The sequence below is a fragment of the Anomaloglossus baeobatrachus genome, chromosome 11 (assembly GCF_048569485.1).
Source record: "Anomaloglossus baeobatrachus isolate aAnoBae1 chromosome 11, aAnoBae1.hap1, whole genome shotgun sequence".
NCBI lineage: Eukaryota > Metazoa > Chordata > Amphibia > Anura > Aromobatidae > Anomaloglossus > Anomaloglossus baeobatrachus.
The window spans coordinates 21,738,339-21,764,493 of NC_134363.1; the positions used below are offsets into that span (position 1 = coordinate 21,738,339).

The 26,155-nt window shown below is 46.0% G+C and overlaps 1 protein-coding gene across 1 annotated transcript in view; it reads right to left on the reverse strand.

Annotated features, from left to right (window-relative positions):
- Window positions 1-20,953, reverse strand: part of IGLON5 (IgLON family member 5) — a 433,507-nt gene extending 412,554 nt beyond the window's left edge. The window contains 1 exon segment of the mRNA XM_075328605.1: window positions 20,661-20,953. Within this exon segment, the coding sequence (XP_075184720.1) occupies window positions 20,661-20,718 (58 nt within the window). The 5' untranslated portion in view covers window positions 20,719-20,953.
- Window positions 20,954-26,155: the final 5,202 nt, after the last annotated feature.

Genomic DNA, 26,155 nt, shown 5'->3' on the forward strand with positions numbered 1-26,155 from the left:
CACAATGAGTGTTTCCACCCAAAAAAAATTTACGCAAATTTGCGCTCTATAGAAGAAAATCGATAGTGAGAAGAATGAGGAACCCAACTCATGTTGGACTCTACCCCAAACCCTCTATAACTCTGCTCTCCACATCCTGGAAGAGTGGATGAACATTTCTGTCAGTAGAAGGGTCAACCAAGAATCTAAGGACATGAACGACAGTCTAATTTTACTTTTTGGATGGCGTCCAGGAGCCTAACTCCTCCCCACTTTAGACCTTACAAAATTGAATCCAGGACACCTTAAAAGAACGAATGTTGGATGCAAAAAAGCTTGTTTGCACAATAAGACAGATATTAACATATGTACGGTGGCTTTGGTTCCTTATTTGCTTAGATTTAGGAAGCATATGTTGTGCCGCACTCTCGCTTTTTTTGCACTAGATGGGAAAACAAATTAGACTGAAGAGCACATGAGATGGAAATCTCTCCTACATGAAAAAATATGGTAATGGGAATCTAGACGTTTTTCTCTTTTATTTGCTTTCAAGGAAGGTTCTGCAGTCAAGAAAGAAAATTGAGTGATTGTTGACAATGGATTGCGGATGTGGCATGGTGATTGGACAATTAGAAGAAGCTTACCATAATAGATGGGGCAACGCGTGACCTGTAATTTCTCTTGAGTTGGTGGCAAGACAGTCAACAGCTGGTGGCTCCATTACAGTTTTTGGGGGAAACGTCTAGTACAGGTAAGGCTTTGGCCACACTATCGCGGTGGCTTCCATTATAGAAGCCATGGTGCTCTGCCACAGCCTTACATGATGGACCTCATTGACTTATTATAATTTTAAAATTGATGATGGAATCAATTTATATTTCCTTTATATGTGCTGCAGTGTTGACGAAGTCTACAAAGTCTTCAAACTCCATCTCCATAGGAGGTTTCTACTAGCCTTGCCAGGTTTAAAGATACAACGCCATTGATGCAATTTGGCAGGTGAGAATGTAGAGATTTGCAGCCAGACTTCGTTGTGGATGGCTTATCTCTAGAAAGGAGTGGACCCGTGGAAGTTTGGTTTGCTGGGTTCAGCCAGACTTTTTTTTTTTAACCCAGACTGGACCTGAACCCCAATGGAAGTCACTAACTGGGCAGTTTGGGTCTCAGTCTACATCCAGGGTCAAGTGGTCTGGTTTTTTTTGGGTACACACTACATCTGATCATGCTGTTAACCCCAGCGTGAGCTATTCAAACACTGCAAGTGGCTCAAACTGTTGGTGAGCACAGCGATGCTCGCGAAAGTGGTTTTCACACGTAATGAAGCCCAAACTCCGAAGCCCAAACTCCGAAGCCCAAACTCCGAAGCCCAAACTCCGAAGCCCAAACTCCGAAGCCCAAACTCCGAAGCCCAAACTCCGAAGCCCAAACTCCGAAGCCCAAACTCCGAAGCCCAAACTCCGAAGCCCAAACTCCGAAGCCCAAACTCCGAAGCCCAAACTCCGAAGCCCAAACTCCATATTTTTTATTTTTTTTTTTTTTAAAGCCTACGTTTGGTAGGAACACCGAACCTTGGGTTTACTCATCTCTACTTAGCGCAAGTGAATTTCAACTTGCTCGACCACTTAAATTGGGAGGCTCCATACACGAGATAGTTGACTGATCTTACAGCTTTTCCAAGAAAAGAACTTCGTTTGGACCATCTCAAAATTCGTCTTTTTGGGATGGGAAGACCAAGATTTTAGACATGGGGCCCTTAAGTGAACAGGGCTCAGCCCTGGTCAGTCACCTTTGTATTTGGGTGGTGAGAATGCACTCCAGAAGAATAGCATTGATGGCAAACAAACCCTTCGAAACTAGATGACAATACCCGGCACCATAACTGGGGGGTCCCATTTTTATCTTTTCATGCTATTGACAAGCTATAGCTTTTCAAGCCTTGACAATGTAGATTTTGTTACAGTGAATACCCCCCCCTTCCTCCATGTTTGACCTTCCGTAGCGGTGGGAGGTTGTGCTTCTCTTACTTATTTGGATGTGACGCTGTCCATCAAAGAGTTAATTTCATAATGATATTCCATTTCATTAAATTTCCCTCGGCCGCCTTTCATCTTTATGAATAAACCTCTTCCTGAGCTCTCTGTTCGTGTCCTTTTATTTCTCGCCGCTCTCCCTCGTTCTCACCCCCGTTGACCCCTCTTTCAGAAGACAGTGATGTCATAAAATTGCCCGATGGTTCCTCTGGCCCCGTAGGCTGTTTTTAACCCTCGGCATTCAGGGAATGGCATTTGGAGAGAGTCTGGAGAGCTCCCTCTTTTGCATTAATCTAAAAACGAGCTTCGTGTCAAGAAAAATGAACTGTCAAGGCAAATAAAAATAAATTATCGCCAAATACTGTAGTACAATGGGATGGAGAAAATTGCAAGTCTACATATCGCTGATTGAACACTCACTGGTGTGACCCTTTCACAAAATATGAACAAGGTGCAAAATTAACTGTGGCGCCAAAGCATTCGCACATCGGCAACGCGGAGCGCGAAGGGACGGTGGGAGATTAAATGGGACAACACAATAAACACTGCCAAGCAACATCAGGATCCTCCTTGTCGGGCTGGAGTTGCCACACACCGATGCATTCAATGGTAATTAATGGAGAAAAAGTTTTGACTTCCTTAAAGGGGAATTTAAGTTTTTCGGTTTTGAGCAGGATTCTAATGGAGGACTTCAGAAAAATCTTGTACAGAGACAGGGAAATGGCAAAAGTTTTTGGCTCTCCATGGCTCCACCGACACTCGGCCACTCCATGGCGCCCCACCCGACGCACGGCCACTCCATGGCGCCCCACCCAACGCATGGCCACTCCACGGCGCCCCACCCGACACACGGCCACTCCACGGCGCACCACCCGACACACGGCCACTCCACGGCGCCCCACCCGACACACGGCCACTCCACGGCGCCCCACCCGACACACGGCCACTCCATGGCGCCCCACCCGACACACGGCCACTCCATGGCGCCCCACCCGACACACGGCCACTCCATGGCGCCCCACCCGACACACGGCCACTCCATGGCGCCCCACCCGACGCACGGCCACTCCACGGCGCCCCACCCGACACACGGCCACTCCACGGCGCCCCACCCGACACACGGCCACTCCACGGCGACCCACCCGACACACGGCCACTCCACGGCGCCCCACCCGACACACGGCCACTCCACGGCGCCCCACCCGACACACGGCCACTCCACCCGACACACGGACACTCCACGGCATTCCACCCGACGCACGGACACGCCATGGGCCCGTCGACTCACAGCTACTTCATGTCACACCACCCGACACAGCCACTCCATGGCGCCCCCCGACACACGGCCACTCCATGGCGCCCACCCCGACACACGGCCACTCCACTGCGCCCCACCCGCCACACAGCCACTCCACTGCGCCCCACCCCGACACACGGCCACTCCAGGTCACCCACCCCGACACACGGCCACTCCATGGTGCCCCACTCGACACACTGCCTCTCCATGGCGCCCCCCCCCTGCAGAGCGGGCGCCCAGCCACACGGCCCACCCAACGGCTGGCGCCCAGTCACTCCATGGTGCTGTTGAGCTTTTAATTTTACTGTTGCTCTGTAAAATTATACACAGCATTTTAGAGCAGTGAACCACTCCACTCCATCTTTACTATCCAGCTATAGCAGTATTGGGCGCACCCATCCCGGGCACCCTCTCTGCACAAGGGACCATTGTGAGCCGACTCTCCGGCACTGGTGTGACCCCGGTCCTGCCGCTCTGTAGTGCATTGTATATGGACGCTGTAGATCTTTATGTTGCGGAGCATTGTAATGAATGTGGCACTGTCTTTAGTGAGATAAGGCATGAGATGGCCGCACTCCTCTCTGTGCCGCTTTTATGACCGTCACTGAATTCTCATTTGTTCCCTTAAGTCTTTAGTCACACAGAGGAACAACGGTGGTGACTTTTCATGTCTGGGGGGGGGGGGATGTCAATGACCACAACCAGAATACTTAAGATATTATATATGATGCCAATTCCTTAAAAATGTTATGCACACAACATCTATGGGACCCAGTATAGTCCTCCACCGAGGTGCAAAAGTTTCAAGTTTTGAGAGGGTGGATATCTGGATGAGTACTGAGCACCTGAGCATGGTAGTGCCCGCTCATCACTAGTTACCAGTACTGAGTACCTGAGCATGGTAGTGCCCGCTCATCACTAGTTACCAGTACCGAGCACCTGAGCATGGTAGTGCCCGCTCATCACTAGTTACCAGTACTGAGCACCCGAGCATGGTAGTGCCCGCTCATCACTAGTTACGAGTACTGAGCACCTGAGCATGGTAGTGCCCGCTCATCACTAGTTACCAGTACTGAGCACCCGAGCATGGTAGTGCCCGCTCATCACTAGTTACCAGTACTGAGCACCCGAGCATGGTAGTGTCCGCTCATCACTAGTTACCAGTACTGAGCACCTGAGCATGGTAGTGCCCGCTCATCACTAGTTACCAGTACTGAGCACCAGAGCATGGTAGTGCCCGCTCCTCACTAGTTACCATTACTGAGCACCTGAGCATGGTAGTGCCCGCTCATCACTAGTTACCAGTACTGAGCACCCGAGCATGGTAGTGCCCGCTCATCACTAGTTACCAGTACTGAGCACCTAAGCATGGTAGTGCCCGCTCCTCACTAGTTACCAGTACTGAGCACCAGAGCATGGTAGTGCCCGCTCCTCACTAGTTACCAGTACTGAGCACCTGAGCATGGTAGTGCCCGCTCATCACTAGTTACCATTACTGAGCACCTGAGCATGGTAGTGCCCGCTCATCACTAGTTACCAGTACTGAGCACCTGAGCATGGTAATGCCCGCTCATCACTAGTTACCAGTACTGAGCACCCGAGCATGGTAGTGCCCGCTCATCACTAGTTACCAGTACTGAGCACCCGAGCATGGTAGTGAGCGCTCATCACTAGTTACCAGTACCGAGCACCTGAGCATGGTAGTGCCCACTCATCACTAGTTAACAGTACTGAGCACCCGAGCATGGTAGTGCCCGCTCATCACTAGTTACGAGTACTGAGCACCTGAGCATGGTAGTGCCCGCTCATCACTATTTACCAGTACTGAGCACCCGAGCATGGTAGTACCCGCTCATCACTAGTTACCAGTACTGAGCACCGGAGCATGGTAGTGCCCGCTCATCACTAGTTACCAGTACTGAGCACAAGAGCATGGTAGTGCCCGCTCATCACTAGTTACCAGTACTGAGCACCCGAGCATGGTAGTGCCCGCTCATCATTAGTTACCAGTACTGAGCACCCGAGCATGGTAGTGCTCACTCATCACTAGTTATGAGTACTGAGCACCTGAGCATGGTAGTGCCCGCTCATCACTAGTTACCAGTACTGACCACCCGAGCATGGTAGTGCCTGCTCATCACTAGTTACCAGTACTGACCACCCGAGCATGGTAGTGCCCGCTCATCACTAGTTACCAGTACTGACCACCCGAGCATGGTAGTGCCCGCTCATCACTAGTTACCAGTACTGAGCACCTGAGCATGGTAGTGCCCGCTCATCACTAGTTATGAGTACTGAGCACCTGAGCATGGTAGTGCCCGCTCATCACTAGTTACCAGTACTGAGCACCCGAGCATGGTAGTGCCCGCTCATCACTAGTTACCATTACTGAGCACCTGAGCATGGTAGTGCCCGCTCATCACTAGTTACCAGTACCGAGCACCTGAGCATGGTAGTGCCCGCTCATCACTAGTTAACAGTACTGAGCACCCGAGCATGGTAGTGCCCGCTCATCACTAGTTACGAGTACTGAGCACCTGAGCATGATAGTGCCCGCTCATCACTAGTTACCAGTACTGAGCACCCGAGCATGGTAGTGCCCGCTCATCACTAGTTACCAGTACTGAGCACCCGAGCATGGTAGTGCCCGCTCATCACTAGTTATGAGTACTGAGCACCTGAGCATGGTAGTGCCCGCTCATCACTAGTTACGAGTACTGAGCACCTGAGCATGGTAGTGCCCGCTCATCACTAGTTACCAGTACTGAGCACCTGAGCATGGTAGTGCCCGCTCATCACTAGTTATGAGTACTGAGCACCTGAGCATGGTAGTGCTCGCTCATCACTAGTTATGAGTACTGAGCACCTGAGCATGGTAGTGCCCACTCATCACTAGTTACCAGGACTGAGCATGGTTTATCATGTCCTGATGCCTTATCTCAGATTTACATGGGACTGCAGGCACGTAGTCAATGAAAGCAAGCACTTATTACAATGCTGCGTCTCCTCTTACAGAATCACAGGATAGAAATCTTGGAGTAATAATTTATAAGGAAATGTATCAGAAAGTTATTTATATCCAATGTTTGCGTTATGAAATAAAGTATCAATATTTATTGGAGAAAAAAAAACAAAAAAAAAAAAACCTGCGGAGATTTTTTTTTTATTTTTAGACTCATACTTATTACTTAAGGAAGAGATTTCAGCGGGCTCCTTATCACCAGAGGCAGGATTACAATGACAGGTAACATCTCTGTATACAGCAGATAGAACTGGATCCACCATTCACAATATGCAATGTCAAAGCTCACCTCCTCCTCCTGTACAATGACTGGGAGGAGGGAGAAAGTCAGAAAGAGGGGGTAGAGAGAAAGTCAGAAAGAGGGGGTAGAGAGAAAGTCAGAAAGAGGGGGTAGAGAGAAAGTCAGAAAGAGGGGGTAGAGAGAAAGTCAGAAAGAGGGGGTAGAGAGAAAGTCAGAAAGAGGGGGTAGAGAGAAAGTCAGAAAGAGGGGGTAGAGAGAAAGTCAGAAAGAGGGGGTAGAGAGAAAGTCAGAAAGAGGGGGTAGAGAGAAAGTCAGAAAGAGGGGGTAGAGAGAAAGTCAGAAAGAGGGGGTAGAGAGAAAGTCAGAAAGAGGGGGTAGAGAGAAAGTCAGAAAGAGGGGGTAGAGAGAAAGTCAGAAAGAGGGGGTAGAGAGAAAGTCAGAAAGAGGGGGTAGAGAGAAAGTCAGAAAGAGGGGGTAGAGAGAAAGTCAGAAAGAGGGGGTAGAGAGAAAGTCAGAAAGAGGGGGTAGAGAGAAAGTCAGAAAGAGGGGGTAGAGAGAAAGTCAGAAAGAGGGGGTAGAGAGAAAGTCAGAAAGAGGGGGTAGAGAGAAAGTCAGAAAGAGGGGGTAGAGAGAAAGTCAGAAAGAGGGGGTAGAGAGAAAGTCAGAAAGAGGGGGTAGAGAGAAAGTCAGAAAGAGGGGGTAGAGAGAAAGTCAGAAAGAGGGGGTAGAGAGAAAGTCAGAAAGAGGGGGTAGAGAGAAAGTCAGAAAGAGGGGGTAGAAAGAAAGTCAGAAAGAGGGGGTAGAGAGAAAGTCAGAAAGAGGGGGTAGAAAGAAAGTCAGAAAGAGGGGGTAGAGAGAAAGTCAGAAAGAGGGGGTAGAGAGAAAGTCAGAAAGAGGGGGTAGGGAGAAAGTCAGAAAGAGGGGGTAGGGAGAAAGTCAGAAAGAGGGGGTAGGGAGGAAGGGGCAAGGGAGGAAGGGGCAAGGGAGGAAGGGGCAAGGGAGGAAGGGGCAAGGGAGGAAGGGGCAAGGGAGGAAGGGGCAAGGGAGGAAGGGGCAAGGGAGGAAGGGGCAAGGGAGGAAGGGGCAAGGGAGGAAGGGGCAAGGGAGGAAGGGGCAAGGGAGGAAGGGGCAAGGGAGGAAGGGGCAAGGGAGGAAGGGGCAAGGGAGGAAGGGGCAAGGGAGGAAGGGGCAAGGGAGGAAGGGGCAAGGGAGGAAGGGGCAAGGGAGGAAGGGGCAAGGGAGGAAGGGGCAAGGGAGGAAGGGGCAAGGGAGGAAGGGGCAAGGGAGGAAGGGGCAAGGGAGGAAGGGGCAAGGGAGGAAGGGGCAAGGGAGGAAGGGGCAAGGGAGGAAGGGGCAAGGGAGGAAGGGGCAAGGGAGGAAGGGGCAAGGGAGGAAGGGGCAAGGGAGGAAGGGGCAAGGGAGGAAGGGGCAAGGGAGGAAGGGGCAAGGGAGGAAGGGGCAAGGGAGGAAGGGGCAAGGGAGGAAGGGGCAAGGGAGGAAGGGGCAAGGGAGGAAGGGGCAAGGGAGGAAGGGGCAAGGGAGGAAGGGGCAAGGGAGGAAGGGGCAAGGGAGGAAGGGGCAAGGGAGGAAGGGGCAAGGGAGGAAAGTATTGTTGGAGCTTTATAGAGTTTTATTAAAGATCAAATCAAATCTGCAAATATTTTCATGACAAATTTTGGGAAAACTCTCTTAACCTCTATCTGCACTGGTTTAGAAAAAAATGAGGGGGAAAAAAAGTTCTTCTATAGCTGCTAAAAATCTTAGGAAAGGGCTTACACTAACCCTGCCCAAAAGCCGGCGGTCCTGTGTCACTTGTGGGCAAATGTCTCAATTGTGCCCAATGCAATGTTGGTAAACATGCCAATAGCTCACTCTGTAGAATAAAGGGCACCACATTGGGAACCAGGTTTGCCCCTCATTAGGCATTAACTATTTCTTTGAAAGTGAAACTTTGTAATTTTCTGGCAGGCGGCAGACCACACATTGGTTGAGCCCCCTGATAAATAAAATTTAAAAAATAATCCTATTTAATTTTTTTTTAGATATTTCACCATCAAAAGAAATCACCGTAGCTTTGTTAGAAGATGTACAAATGTGAGGCTGAATATAAATCATAGACACTTGCATCTTCACCTAATTCTGGGCAGGAGATCCAATGCTCGTGTTCCAGTCTCTGATGCCGCCCTTTCAGGTATTAGCGCTGGCTTGTGTTCTTACCTATTACTCCGCCAACCTAACAACAAGGAAGGTGATTAGCAGAGGAACGTTGCCAGTAATTTCTAGGAATAGCAAGCGACTGAGCCCGGGCTGCCAGGTCCACCATCACCAGTGCCTCTATTCCTAAAATAATTCAGTGAAATGGACTCAACAGGCGTTACGGTGGAAAAGGTCTACGCTAGGAGCCAGATATTAACCCTTGTTTGGTACCATGGGGCCATACTGACCAAATGATACCGGAAAAGGGATTCAAAATAGATGGCAACATGTGCATGCCAACACTGGTGACCATAGAGGAGGAACCAGAGGTGGACAGATCATGAGATACCTAGGAGCCCAAGTGGTAAGGCGGCTCACAATGACCTCCAAAGTGGAAGAAATTGAGCATTACGGAGGAGCCGTTGGACCACAAAGAGCCCATACAATGCTCTTGCACATGGTCTTCTGTCTGTCTTCGCTTCTAGGAGGAAGCCAACCAAAACAATGAGGGATGTTGATGACATGGACTTAAAAAGGGGTAAAGAGATGGAAGTTGCACTCAAGTAATTATTTATAAAGATGCCTAAAACGTTCCTCAATAATATAAGTCTTGTATAATGTGACGTCTTGGAACTTAAAAGGAGTTTTACATGACTAATTGAAGGGACCACAGCACAGCAGAAGTGTGGGAACTCCATACATTGACCATGAATGGTCCTACAAGCCTTCTTCTAGACAAGTGAATGGAAGACGCCTTGCAGTACCATTTCTGGCCCCTATGCAACATAATTAGCTGTTCCATTTCTGGGGCACTTTGAGGAGTCTTTAATCACCTGAGCTTTTTGGAGCCATAGGGCATTGGAAGTTAGACCTCCACTTATCCAATGTTGATGACCAATCCGAAGAACGCAGTTCACCACTTATTCCAATGAAGGTGCACCAGAAATGGCCCAGCTCCATCCCTTTTGTAGTGACCATGAATGGTTCTGCAAGCTTTCTTCTGGACAAGTGAATGGAAGACTCCTTGAAGTACCATTTATGGCCCCTATGCCATGTATGTAACAGTTCCATTTCTGGCGCATTTTGATATTTGGGATCTTTAATCAGCTGATGATATGCTGGGAGCCATAGGGCATTGGAAGTTAGACCACCACTCATTCAATATTGATGACCGATCCCAAGGATGTAGTTCACCACTTATCCCAATGAAGGTGCACCAGAGATGGTCCAGCTCCGTCCATCGCATAGTAACCATGAATGGTGCTGCAAGATTCCTTCCTTACAAGAGAATGGCCTCTACACAATGTATGGAACTGGGCCATTTTTGGGGGAGCACTTTGCTTCCTTAAATCAGTTGATCCGTTAGGTCAATCTCCATCTCCAGGATGCACTTCACTTATACGCCAAATGAGGGTGCACAAAAAAATGACAATATTATAGAGGCCATTAGTGTTACTCAATGGGGCTGAGCACATATTTGATTTTTTTTTCCTAGGACAGAGTGGTCGGCAGGGGAAAAAAAAATATATATATTATAATAAATAATAATAATAATAATAATAATAATAATAATAATAATAATAATAATAAATAAAAACATAAAATAAAATATTTTGTGTTAATAGAAAAAAAAATAATTGCAAAGATATAATATAAAATAAAAATAATATAGAAACTATATGTATATTAGATTATAAACATAATATAATTTTATTTATATTCTATTTTTTCTAATAGAAAAATAAAAACAAAAAAATATAAATATTTTATATTAATAGGAAAATAAAATTGCAAAAAGATATGAAATATATGGAAAATGTATATTTTTTTTTATCAAAATAGAATATAAATAAAATTATATTTTTTTCTATTAATAGAAAAATAATTTTATATTATATTATATTATCTAAAAAAGATAATATATTTTTTCTTTATTTTATATTTTTTTATTATAAAAAATAAAAATAAATAGAAAAATAAAAAATAAAATCTAAATTAAAAAAATGTATATTTTTCTTATTCGTAATAATAATAATAATAATAATAATAATAATAATATTATTATTAATAATAAATAAAATCAGAGACATGTCAAATTTTGATCCGAAGGTCAGATCAAAAATTGCCAATGCAAGTCAAGGGGTCCCTGAAAACACATTCGAAGGGCATCAAAGTACGGTCCAATTTTGACGGGACGTCATTTTTTTTTTTTTTTTACTTCCATCAGGAAACACAGCTCTGAAGCACAAATGTCTGCTCCAAATGATAAAGTCTAAAAACCTGCCAAATAATTTATAATAAAAAAAGTTATGTTCCCATGATGAGAATTAACATATTGGACCAAAAACAGTGGATAATGGATGAATCTTTTGCTGCGTCGGTGACTCTTCCCGCCTCACCAGGTTTTCCTTTTCATCTACACCTGGTTTTACAATGGGCGATTGGCGCTACAGACAGTCCACAAACCCCCCGAGTGCCGCCATATATCTCCGTGCCAGGTAAAGAAGCGTACTTAAACATATAAATTGTCAATGAAACGCGTCGCCACTAAACTCAACCTAGGAAGAGTTTACGGCATTATTTATGTCTCCAGCATGGCGGTGGGGGCCATTATGAAGCCCCAGTCGTTCATCAGCCATCCCCAGCCGTTGTGTTGCCCGGGACTGACCCGCCGCGGAGCGTATATCTTCATTCAATCCCCGGTCTCTCTTGGTTTTTGTACTGACCGAAGAAAATATATTCTGCTACTCAACTTCCCGAGTGTGTCATTCCCCCACAATTTACACCCCGGCGGATATTTCCCCCCTCGTGCGTCTTCCGTATAACTCAGGGCTGACTCGCATATCTTGCCTGGACAACCTGTCGTGTTTATTGCGTTCTGCTGATAGAACCGAGACGAAGAGGAGCTGGCAGCCGCAGAAAGGCTGAAGTCAGCTGAGCGTGCTGCCAGCTAACGGCACGGAGGCAGGAGGGGGCAGGTGGCGCAAAGACCCATCAACTCACACTAATTATCTTACCATCCCTGCAGAGATCGCACGTTGGCATCTCCGATAGGACGGGTCGTGTGCTGACGGCTGGCAGGCACCACGGGCAAATTACTGTATAGGGCACGGTTGATGAACTGTAAGCCGCCGAGGCAAATGTGGCCACGTAGGATGTGCGGCTTCTGCCTGGCATGACAGGTATTTGAACTGGATCAGATAAGATGAGGCTTCGGGTCTACGACTCCTTACAGTTGTGTGACTCCGCTCTGATACGCGAGGCTGATGAGTGTAGCTGTGGGGTCTGCAGAGGCCACGGATGAACCAGACTCTAAGGCCATGAATAAACCCATGGGCCCCCCCATCACATAAGAGGATCACAGGGGGTGGACATATTAGTACAACCTGGTGTCCATTTCTAACTCCAAAGTGGGAGGAATTGGGTATTTTGAGGAGCTTTTGGGCTGTAAAGGGTCCTTATATTGCGCTTGCACAGGGACCCCTTTTCAGTCTGTATCCGCCAGTGGGCTGAACTATTATGAATACGATGTGGGGGGGGGTAAGGGGAGTGGAGTGGAAGTGCCCAAGACTCGTCAGGGGAGAGGAAGAAGTGCCCAAGACTCGTCAGGGTGGGGTGGGGTGGGGGGAGACGAAGCAGTGCCCAAGATTCATCAGAGGGGGAAGACAAAGAAGTGCCCAAGACTCGTCGGAGGGGGGGAGGGAGAAGTGCCCAAGACTCGTCGGAGGGGGGGAGGGAGAAGTGCCCAAGACTCGTCGGAGGGGGGGAGGGAGAAGTGCCCAAGACTCGTCGGAGGGGGGGAGGGAGAAGTGCCCAAGACTCGTCGGAGGGGGGGGAGGGAGAAGTGCCCAAGACTCGTCAGAGGGGGGGAGGGAGAAGTGCCCAAGACTCGTCGGAGGGGGGGGGAGGGAGAAGTGCCCAAGACTCGTCGGAGGGGGGGGGGGGGAGGGAGAAGTGCCCAAGACTCGTCGGAGGGGGGAGGGAGGAGGGAGAAGTGCCCAAGACTCGTCGGAGGGGGGAGGGAGGAGGGAGAAGTGCCCAAGACTCGTCAGAGGGGGGAGGGAGGAGGGAGAAGTGCCCAAGACTCGGCGGAGGGGGGAGGGAGGAGGGAGAAGTGCCCAAGACTCGGCGGAGGGGGGAGGGAGAAGTGCCCAAGACTCGGCGGAGGGGGGAGGGAGAAGTGCCCAAGACTCGGCGGAGGGGGGAGGGAGAAGTGCCCAAGACTCGGCGGAGGGGGGAGGGAGAAGTGCCCAAGACTCGGCGGAGGGGGGAGGGAGAAGTGCCCAAGACTCGGCGGAGGGGGGAGGGAGAAGTGCCCAAGATTCATCGAGAAGTACCCAAGACCCGCGTTTGACGTTTTTTCATTCCGCAGTATATAGACACAAGCAACGGCAGAAATAATGCAGTAAAAACTTTGGGTGTTTTGGTGCACTTGTCTATGTTAAGCTTCTGATCTCAATGGGTAAAAACAACAGTTAAAATGCTCTTAATATGGGTCATGCCACGTTCTTAAAGGGGTTGACCATTCTTTTGATAAAAGTCTACAGTCAATGTGTACACCAAACACTGTCTGGATCTGCCGGTATTGCCAACACTAGCAGGAGGTTGCGCAACTATGTGATTTGCCAACGTCCAACCACAATCAGACTAGACGTGCTCAGTCTCACTAACTTCACTCGTCTAGTCGGCACGTGACCGCATCTATGCAGAAATTGTAAACTTGTGGTCATATAACCACCTATTCTCACTGGCAATATCAGTGAATCTTGAGAGCATGCGATGAGCACATTGCAAGGATTCAGAAGTCTCCAGACCCCTTTAAAAAACAGGACAGGTGAAAAAAGCACAAGACCCGTCGGGGGGGGGTGGTCAGTATCCCAGCAGCAAAAGGAAAAAATGTCGGATAACTAATTTTAAAATATACAAAATAAAACAAGAGCCTCAACTATGATGCGTCATTTACAGACCTGGACACCAAAGATGAGGTGGAAGGACCTTTTTACCTTCAGTGCCCTAGTATATTTCACACTATATACCAATTATGTCCTTTCAGGCTCCTTCGAACCCATAATATCCAGGCTGTATTATCGCGAAACGTCATCAACAAAACACCTCCTAATACCGTATACCAGTAGCATAATTTGACATATCTATTACAGTTCAATTCTGATAATCCAGATCTAATAATCTAGCACTAATATAAATCTGGGTTGAAAAGATGAAGAATCAAATAAACCAAGAGCTTCTTCATTACCAGCACACGAGGAGGAATCCTTATAGAAAGTGGAAAGTTCGTGGAAAATTAGATTTAATATTCTCAAATTTAAAAAACAAAAAAACACAACAGCACCAAGAGCGGAAACAGCACCAAGAGCGGAAACAGCACCAAGAGCGGAAACAGCACCAAGGGCGGAAACAGCACCAAGGGCGGAAACAGCACCAAGGGCGGAAACAGCACCAAGGGCGGAAACAGCACCAATGGCGGAAACAGCACCAAGGGCGGAAACAGCACCAAGGGCGGAAACAGCACCAAGGGCGGAAACAGCACCAAGGGCGGAAACAGCACCAAGGGCGGAAACAGCACCAAGGGCGGAAACAGCACCAAGAGCGGAAACAGCACCAAGACCAGCAACAGCACCAAGACCAGCAACAGCACCAAGACCAGCAACAGCACCAAGACCAGCAACAGCACCAAGACCAGCAACAGCACCAAGACCAGCAACAGCACCAAGACCAGCAACAGCACCAAGACCAGCAACAGCACCAACTACATACTAAAAATAAAACATTTTTCAACTTCTAGTTATGAATTCTAGTTAAAAAAATGGTATTATGCCTCTTTGCCATCCTGATCATGAGTCTAATTTGACTTTCCGCAATGGAAACCATCAGTAAGCTGCTGTTGACTGATCCCACTTCCTCAGCTTCTGTCTCTTCTTGTCTGTCTGCACAGCACTACCCTGCTGTGAACAGACTGTGACCATGATTGACTCATTAGCACTGTAGACCCCCGCAGGGCTCGTTATTAGCATATGAATATACAACAAAAGGTGTAAATTGAATTATTTATTAACATATTATATATTAATACTGCGCTATGGATGTATAGGTGTTCAAATATTTACATGGTAATGAGCCGAGCTGCAATTCATCACATAAGCCAGACTTCTAAGCTCATAAAAAAGCCAATCAACAGATCCACCCTGCATGCTGATGGTTTCCACTAAAGTATACATACTGCAGAAAGCTTAAAATAAGCAGAAATCAATTTACATTATGGTTTTAGCCATCGGCAAACTTTGCATTGCAACACATGGTGGGTCAGATTGTACTGAAAGGGTTAATGCACGCTTCACTGGTGTCAATCAGCTGCAACAAGCCCCTGCATAAGCAACAAGGGTCAGGGCCTATGCATTGGTAAACCTTGATGCCCATGGACCCCAATGCAATAGCTCCAAATAGGGCCCCAATTATTGCAAATCTTTAATAGTATTAGTCTTTTCCTATAGGCCTAAGGGAGTGTTTGGGCCCCCCCAGGCTCAAAGTTGCAGCCCCTTCACTTATTGTGGTTTCGCCGCTGCCTGGTGGTGTTTAAAGGGTCAGAATTGATACAGTGTCCAGTAATGGAGGAGGGGGCTCTGGGCAGGGGCTACAGGACCCCAGAAGGCGAGGAGTTAAATAAAACCCACTTTTGAGAACATTCTGCCACAACCATAAAGGAAGATATCATGCAGTAGTTTTTTCACCTGTCGGCAATGAAAGGGTCTAAACAAATGCTACAATGTTGCAATAAAGAGTAAATATTGACATTCCATCCTTGCTACATTGTGGCCACTCCGGATACCGGTCAATGGCTTTTTCTGGATCCACAGCAGCAAATCCTAACACATCCGCAGCTAATTGCAATCAGTGTCCCCAAAATCTGCGACAAGAGTCCACACACATCCGGATTTCCACAGCTGTAGAAAGTAATGGCGACATAAGCTGCAAGACGGCGACAAATCCACTGAAAAAGGGAAGAACGGGAGACGGGAAAATGGAAAACAAAAGGGTTAACGCTCCAGGTCCACTCAGCAGGGTCAACTCTGCCAGGGTTTAAGGGGTTAAGGCGTAAAATCAGCGCTCGGGGCCTCTCCATGATGGGGTTATAATAACCTTCTCCCCCTCTGGGGACACCGGCCACATAAATAAGAGGATCTGCCAGTCCAGACGGAAAAGGTTAATGCAAGTCACAAGGGGTTAAACGAGGCTGCTCAATGGCATCGCACAAAGTCATTGTCCCCTTCACCCTTCAGAAGGGAAGGAGTTAATGATAGGAAACCGCAATTAATCAGGAGGATGCGAAGTGATAAAATAAATCCAACCACCAGGCCACCGAAATGCTGAGCACCGAGCGGAAACGCAGACGTGCACACCGACACCGGTATATACCGCGCATACACACCACCGACACCGGTATATACACAGCGCATACACACCACCGACACCGGTATATACACAGCGCATACACACCACCGACACCGGTATATACACAGCGCATACACACCACCGACACCGGTATATACACAGCGCATACACACCACCGACACCGGTATATACAGCTCATACACACCACCGACACCGCTATATACAGCTCATACACATCACCGACACCGGTATATACACAGCGCATACGCACCACCGACACCGGTATATACAGCACATACACATCACCGACACCGGTATATACAGCGCATACACATCACCGACACCGGTATATACACAGCGCATACACACCACCGACACCGGTATATATAGCACATACACATCACCGACACCGGTATATACACAGCGCATACACACCACCGACACCGGTATATACAGCGCATACACATCACCGACACCGGTATATACACAGCGCATACACACCACCGACACCGGTATATACAGCGCATACACACCACCGACACCGCTATATACAGCGCATACACATCACCGACACCGGTATATACACAGCGCATACGCACCACCGACACCGGTATATACACAGCGCATACACACCACCGACACCGGTATATACACAGCGCATACACACCACCGACACCGCTATATACAGCGCATACACATCACCGACACCGGTATATACACAGCGCATACACATCACCGACACCGGTATATACACAGTGCATACACACCACCGACACCGGTATATACAGCACATACACATCACCGACACCGGTATATACAGCGCATACGCACCACCGACACCGGTATATACACAGCGCATACACATCACCGACACCGGTATATACACAGCGCATACACATCACCGACACCACTATATAAAGCGCATACACACCACCGACACCACTATATACAGCGCATACACATCACCGACACCGGTATATACAGCGCATATACACCACCGACACCGGTATATACACAGCGCATACACATCACCGACACCACTATATAAAGCGCATACACACCACCGACACCACTATATACAGCGCATACACACCACCGACACCGGTATATACAGCGCATATACACCACCGACACCGGTATATACACAGCGCATACACACCACCGACACCGGTGTATACAGCGCATACACACCACCGACACCGGTGTATACACAGCGCATACACACCACCGACACTGGTGTATACAGCGCATACACACCACCGACACCGGTATATACAGCGCATACACACCACTGACACCGGTATATTCAGCGCATACACACCACCGACACCGGTATATACAGCGCACACACACCACCGACACCGGTATATACAGCGCATACACACCACCGACACCGGTATATACAGCGCATACACATCACCGACACCGGTATACCCAGCGCATACACACCGACACCGGTATATACAGCGCATACACACCACCGACACCGGTGTATACAGCGCATACACACCACCGACACCGGTGTATACAGCGCATACACACCACCGACACCGGTATATACAGCGCATACACACCGCCGACACCGGTATATACAGCGCATACACACCACCGACACCGGTATATACAGCGCACACACACCACCGACACCGGTATATACAGCGCATACACACCACCGACACCGGTATATACAGCGCATACACATCACCGACACCGGTATACCCAGCGCATACACACCGACACCGGTATATACAGCGCATACACACCACCGACACCGGTGTATACAGCGCATACACACCACCGACACCGGTGTATACAGCGCATACACACCACCGACACCGGTATATACAGCGCATACACACCGCCGACACCGGTATATACAGCGCATACACACCACCGACACCGGTATATACAGCGCATACACACCGACACCGGTATATACAGCGCACACTGACACCGGTATATACAGTACACTGTTTACAACACACACAGACACCGGTATATACAGCGCACACCGACAGCGGTCTATATAGTACACTGTATACAGTACACACTGACACCGGTATATACAGCGCACACCGACACCAGTATATACAGCGCACACCGACACCAGTATATACAGCGCACACCGACACAGGTATACAGATACACACCGACACCGGTATATACCTACACTGTATACACACCCAAACACCAGGATATACGTGCACTATGCACAGCGTACATAGAACACACCGACACTGGGATATACATACACTGTGCACACGGTATACACACACACTGACACCGGTATATACATACACTGTGTGTACAGAACAAACCAAATGCCGGTATATACCTACACTGCACAAACCAACACAGGGATATACATACACTGTGCACGTCATGTACAGCACACCAACATTGTATGCATGTATATACCTGTGTGCACATCAGCGTATACAGCGCCCACCAACAGAGGTATATGTGTACATGGTGCACACCGGTACACAGCACACACCGACAGTTTTATATACACCTTCACTGTGGATACCGTATACAGCACACACTGACACTGATATATACACGTCCACACTTGGCATAGCATATGCATCATATACCAACACAGGGATTACATACACTGTATCATTTTTTATATACAAATTTATATATATATATATATATATATATATATATATATATATATATATATATATATATATATATATATATATATAAATATAATCGACACTGTGCACAGGATATACAGCCAACACCGACACAAGTATATATGTACACTGTATACAGCACACACCAGTGCATGTATATACATACACCTACACTGTGCACACTGTATACATTCACCGGTTATACAGCATACACCAACACAGGTATATACATACACTGTAGACACCATATACAGCATACAGAGCAACACATACAGGCACAGCCATATATACAGCAAACATGCAAAACCACATTACTTGGTAACATCAACATTATACCCAGACACACACACACACACACACAACCAAGCCTGCAGTCACATACACAGTATACAGCACATACACACTATACAGTACATGCAGCCACTTCTCTATAAACAGCTGCATGCAATCCAAAGCAAAACTCACTGTACACAGCACATACATCCACTCATTTAAACAGCACATACATTTACATACACAGACACTAACAGACATATTACAGGTATCCTGCTCATACACACATTTTACTCATCTGTACAGTACATGCTCATACATACATACTCATATGCACTGATCCATATACTTCAATATAGTCAATCTAATGTTTGTACAGAGTGTATACACACACATATACTAATACAGTACATGCTCATACACATCCACAGATTGCACTCATCCATATGATGATACGTTTTAGTACATGCACACATTCTCCTACACTTATCCATAGATTACCCTCATACAGACACTTGCACTATAATAAAAATATTATATATATATATATATATATTATATATATATATATATATATATATATATTCACACACATACATCCCCATTTGATACATATATTCACACACACCCCTTATGAGATATATATTACACATATACATACATACATACATACATACATACATACATACACACACACACACACACACACACACACACACACTGTGCATAGGGCTATACATCTGCTGTCGGTCGGAGCCGGCCATTGCTTTCCCCCAGTGCAGGCTCCTATAGAGGGGGCCTGTGATGCAGACAGACCCCTCCGCTCTCCGTACAGTATATACACATCTTGCACTTGCAGATGGAAGCATACAGCTCTGCAGCCCTGAATGCGCCTCCCAGAGCAGATGCTGCACAGTGGGCTCTGCATGCAGCTGTATGAGCACAGCCCCTCAGCATCACTGCCCCTCGGGGGTCTCACAGGGATCAGAGGTCACTGCAGACCCTCCGCCTATTTATCATTCGCCTTATTGATCCAACAACATGTCCTTTCCTCCGGGACCGGCATCTCTTTAACCCCTGCTCCCCCGGTAATTACTCCACAACAGTGCCCACTGTGTACTGTGGATAATAAGAATGTCACAGGGGGATTGTCATTGTGATTATGAAGACCCCCCCCCCCTCCGCCCCCCCCTTTTTTCTTTCCTTCTCCCACCCCATCCCCCTCGGCAGTTTGTCACCCACCCCCTCCCCAATCTATGACTTCATTAATACATTTCTATTTATTAACCTCTGACTCCAATAATGTATTCAAACCACTAACAGATTCTCAGGAGTGTGGGGGGGGGGTGATGGGGGGGGGTAGTGGTTTCCAATTCAGCGCAGGAATTCTCAGGAGTCTTCTCAATGCAGAAACTACCTGCAATTCTCATGCATGGACCCCCCCCCCCCTCCCCCCCAATCACTGATCCAACTTCCCCCAACTTTTTAAACCCAAGCATCATCATGACCCCCCCACTCCCCCTTGCCCATCGGACATCATCCTTGAGGTCACGGGTGCCGATGGTCGTACCTTGTGTCAGCATCGCGGCGACGCCGGCCAGGATCACCCTCCGAAGTGGCGTCTTCATCTTTCTATTTAGTCCTCGTCCTCCTCTTTTCCTCTTTATTTTCCAGTCTTTCTCCTTCTTTTATTTTTTCCCTCCTCGTTAACCCTCGGCCCCCCTCCCTCCCGGGTTTGCTGTATTTTCCAGTACAGTCGCCGCGATGGCAGAGGAAGGATGGAGCGCAGCGCGGCGATGCAGGGATGGATGGAGGACGGGAGCAATGCTGGATCGGGAATCTCTAGCAGCCCCCCCTCTCTTCCCAGCGCCCCCTCCTTCTGCTGTTCCCCTTTCACCCCCCTTTAACACACGCATACAAACAGACACACACACACTTCCCTCGCCTTCTGCAAACCATATGGGCTTTCTGACAGATGGAGGGTGACTGGCAGCAATGGAGGACCAATCCTGCCCCGCGCTGCCTTCCCAATGGCAGCTAGTGGAGCCAATGGGAAGGGGCCGAAGGTTTCGCTTGGAAAAAAGGATGCGAGGCTTGTTGGGCTTTCTGATGCCTTGACTTGATTTATCCAGAAGGCTTTTTGTTACTGCAGCACTCCTGTCCTCTCTGCTGCCTCATCCTCTACAATCAGCCACGATACAAAGGGATCAGAAACAAAACATTTGTTATGTAAATAGAACGTTCTAATGCACCACATTCTATTCCAAAAATAAACAAAAAATGCATCAAAACAATCGACCAAAGTGAATCCACAAACTCCACACCGTCAGCTCACAGGCTCAGCTCTGCTACATCAGCAATGGGAATGTGCAACGCATACATACATACATTAATATATATGTATTTATGTATAGAATTTTTCATATTTAAAGAGGGGGAAAAATGTGTGAAAGATGTGAAAAATATAAAAATATTTTATATAATTATTAATATAATTTTTATATTTTTTCCCATCTTTTTCACACACGTTTCCCCTCTGTAAAGATGAAAAAAATAAAATATTATATTTTTTTCATCTTTAAAGAGGGGAAAAATGTGTGAAGATGGGAAAATATATATATATAAATATATATATATATATATATATATATATATATATATATATATATATATATATATATATATATATATATATATATATATATATATATATATATATATACACACACACACACACACACGGAATATATGGCGCTATAATAATAAATAATATACATATGTACATAAATATATACACACGTTAATATTCACACACACACAAATATATATATATATATATCACATACATACATATACATACTGTACATATATAGATATCTCACATTCAGCAGAGAAGAGGGGACGCAAAGTTTCTCAACTTAGTTTCATTGTTCCGTGGTATCTTTAAATATCGAACTGTTTATATATATATATATATATATATATATATATATATATATATATATTATATATATATATATATATATATATATATATATATATATATATATATATATATATTTACATACACACACACACACACAATTAAAATCAGATTTTGTACATTTTTTTCTGGGCTCATAACTCAGACATTTTATTTTTAGCAGCACGCCGGCCAAAAAAAAAAAAAAAAAAAAAAAAAAAAAAGCTAAAATAAAGAGGATTTACAATGGCATAAATTCGAAAATGAACGTTCCTAAATCACGAGATCGAAATACTTTAACATAATTTGGCTTATTTAATACGTTTTGAGGAACTTACATGTGACCAATGTTGCCCCCTGCTGGTTAATGCATGTTTGGAATAAAGATGCATACAAAAATACTGATTGTACTGCCTCTATGTACAAGAATATAATTACTATAATACTGCTCCTTATGTACAAGAATATAACTACTATAATACTGCCCCTATGTACAAGAATATAACTACTATAATACTGCCCCTATGTACAAGAATATAACTACTATAATACTGCTCCTATGTACAAGAATATAACTACTATAATACTGCCCCTATGTACAAGAATATAACTACTATAATACTGCCCCTATGTACAAGAATATAACTACTATAATACTGCCCTGTTGTGAATGTTAGTTATGTTTTGGCTGCTGGGAGGCTCCCTCTGGTGGCCAGGAATGGTTTGGACTTGGACCAGGTGTGTTGTGCAATGGGCGTTTCCTTTGCTAACTCTCTGCTTATTTAAATCCTGGTCTGATAGCAGGCTATGCCGGATGTCAGTTCTTTGTATCACCAGCCTGCTTCATTCTGCTCCACACCACATCTACCCCAGATAAGTTCTTGCTCTTTATTTATGGTTTGGTTCTTTTGCTCTTATCTGGGTTTGTCATTTGCGGTGGTTGTTTTCAGTTTATTTGCATGCAGGGAATTTCCCCCTCAGTTGCTTAGCTGGGGAACTCCCTGCAGTTTTGTTTGGAGTATAGCTCCTTTGGGTCCATGTGTTTGTGGCTTGTTGAATTTGTTGTGATTCTTGTTTTCTGTTCATTGGTATGACAAAAGCACCTGGTATAGGACAGAGTTCAGATCGTGCGATTTGAGGGCCTTTTTGTACTATCAGGAATTTGGAATTTTGCAGGGTTTTTCTCTGGCCACCATCAGTCCCTTTCCTGTCCTTTCCTATTTTAATCAGTGGGGGCCTCATGTTTTGCTAATTCTGTCATCTGTGTATTGCGTTTTTCCTTTATCACCGCAGTCTCTGAATGTGGGGGGCTAGCTATTTTTGTCTATTTTCTGAGGCAGAGAGTTATTCATCTTTCCTTCCTTTAGGATAGCTAGTTCTTCGGCTGGGTTCGCGGTGCACAGGATGTTAGTTCACCCCTCGGCTACTTCTAGTTGTGATGGTTAGTAAGGTATGGCGACCAGATTAGTTGCCAATGCTCTTGTCACCTTTTACCAATGATTTGTGGTGGTCTTCCATGGTTCCGGATCATAACACTGCCCCAATGTACAAGAATATAATTACTATAATACTGCCCCTATGTACAAGAATATAACTACTATAATTCTGCCCCTATGTACAAGAATATAACTACTATAATACTGCCCCTATGTACAAGAATATAATTACTATAATACTGCCCTCTATGTACAAGAATATAACCACTATAATACTGCTCCTATGTACAAGAATATAACTACTATAATTCTGCCCCTATGTACAAGAATATAACTAATATAATACTGCTCCTATGTACAAGAATATACAGTGCAGGCCAAAAGTATTGGCACCCCTGCAATTCTGTCAGAGAATACTCAGTTTCTTCTTGAAAATGATTGCAGTCACAAATTCTTTGGTATTATTATCTTCATTTAATTTGTCTTCAATTAAAAAAATAATAATAAAATTGTCATAAAGACAAATTGGTTATAATTCCACACCAAACATAAAGGGGGTGGACAAAAGTATTGGCACTGTTTGAAAAATCCTGTGATGCTTCTGTAATTTGTGTAATAACAGCGCCTGTAACTTACCTGTGGCACCTAACAGGTGTTGGCAATAAGTAAATCACACTTGCAGCCAGTTGACATGGATTAAAGTTGACTCAACCTCTGTCCTGTGTCCTTGTGTGCACCACATTGAGCATGGAGAAAAGAAAGAAGACCAAAGAAGGACTGTCTGAGGACTTGAGAATCCAAATTGTGAGGAAGCATGAGCAATCTCAAGGATACAAGTCCATCTCCAAAGACCTGAAAGTTCCTGTGTCTACGGTGCGCAGTGTCATCAAGAAGTGTAAAGCCCATGGCACTGTGGCTAACCTCCCTAGATGTGGAAGGAAAAGAAAAATTGACGAGAGATTTCAACGAAAGATTGTGCGGATGGTGGATAAAGAACCTCGACTAACATCCAAACAAGTTCAAGCTGCCCTGCAGTCCGAGGGTACAACAGTGTCACCCCGTACTATCCGTCAGCGTCTGAATGAAAAGGGACTGTATCGTAGGATACCCAGGAAGACCCCACTTCTTACCCCGAGACATAAAAAAAGCCAGGCTGGAGTTTGCCAAAACTTACCTGAATAGGAATGTTCTCTGGTCAGATGAGACAAAAGTAGAGCTTTTTGGGAAAAGCCATCAACATAGAGTTTACAGGGAAAAAAAAGAAGCATTCAAAGAAAAGAACATGGTCCCTACAGTCAAACATGGCGGAGGTTCCCTGATGTTTTGGGGTTGCCTTGCTGCCTCTGGCACGGGACTGTTTGACCGTGTGCATGGCATTATGAAGTCTGAAGACTACCAACAAATTTTTCAGCATAATGTAGGGCCCAGTGTGAGAAAGCTGGGTCTCCCTCAGAGGTCATGGGTCTTCCAGCAGGACAATGACCCAAAACGCACTTCAAAAGCACTAGAAAATGGTTTGAGAGAAAGCACTGGAGACTACTAAAGTGGCCAGCAATGAGTCCAGACCTGAACCCCATAGAAGACCTGTGGAGAGATCTCAAAATGGCAGTTTGGAGAAGGCCCCCTTCAAATCTCAGGGACCTGGAGCAGTTTGCCAAAGAAGAATGGTCTAAAATTCCTGCAGAGCATTGTAAGAAACTCATTGATGGTTACCGGAAGTGGTTGTGCGCAGTTATTTTGGCTAAAGGTTGTGCAACCAAGTATTAGGCTAAGGGTGCCAATACTTTTGTCTGGCCCATTTTTGGAGTTGTGTTTGAAATGATCAATGATTTGATTTTTGTTTCATTTTCTTTTGTGTTTTTTCATTGCAAGCAAAATAAATGAAGATAATAATACCAAAGAATTTGTGATTGCAATCATTTTCAAGAAGAAACTGAGTATTATCTGGCAGAATTGCAGGGGTGCCAATACTTTTGGCCAGTACTGTATATATACCAAAAAGGAGCGCAGGTTGGGGGCCATATATACCAGGATGAGGGCCATATATACCAGGATGGGGGCCATATATACCAGGATGGGGGACAAAAATACCAGGATGGGGGACAAAAATACCAGGATGGGGGACAAAAATACCAGGATGGGGGCCATATATACCAGGATGGGGGCCATATATACCAGGATGGGGGCCATATATACCAGGATGGGGGCCATATATACCAGGATGGGGGACAAAAATACCAGGATGGGGACAAAAATACCAGGATGGGGACAAAAATACCAGGTTGGGGGCCATATATACCAGGATGGGGACCACCTCTACTGCGTGTTGGCTGCATTTTACATCAACACAGCCAGCACTTACAATAGGAATGTAGCCAGCAAAACGGAACTACTGCCACTTGAGTGGATGCAGTCAGTGCTTAGTAGAGGGGGCAGCACCAATACAAAAAGAGGCAGAATTGCATGGGTGCCAATACTTTTGGCCAGCACTAACTGCTATAATACTGCTCCTATGTACAAGAATATAACTTCTATAATAATGTAAATATACAACTGAATAATTTCTTTGTCCTAATTAGGTTTTTAAACCAAAATTAGAGCCACAGGCTCAGCAGTTACAGCGAGGAGCACAATAAGTGACCAATACATTTTCCCCCAGTGAACAAA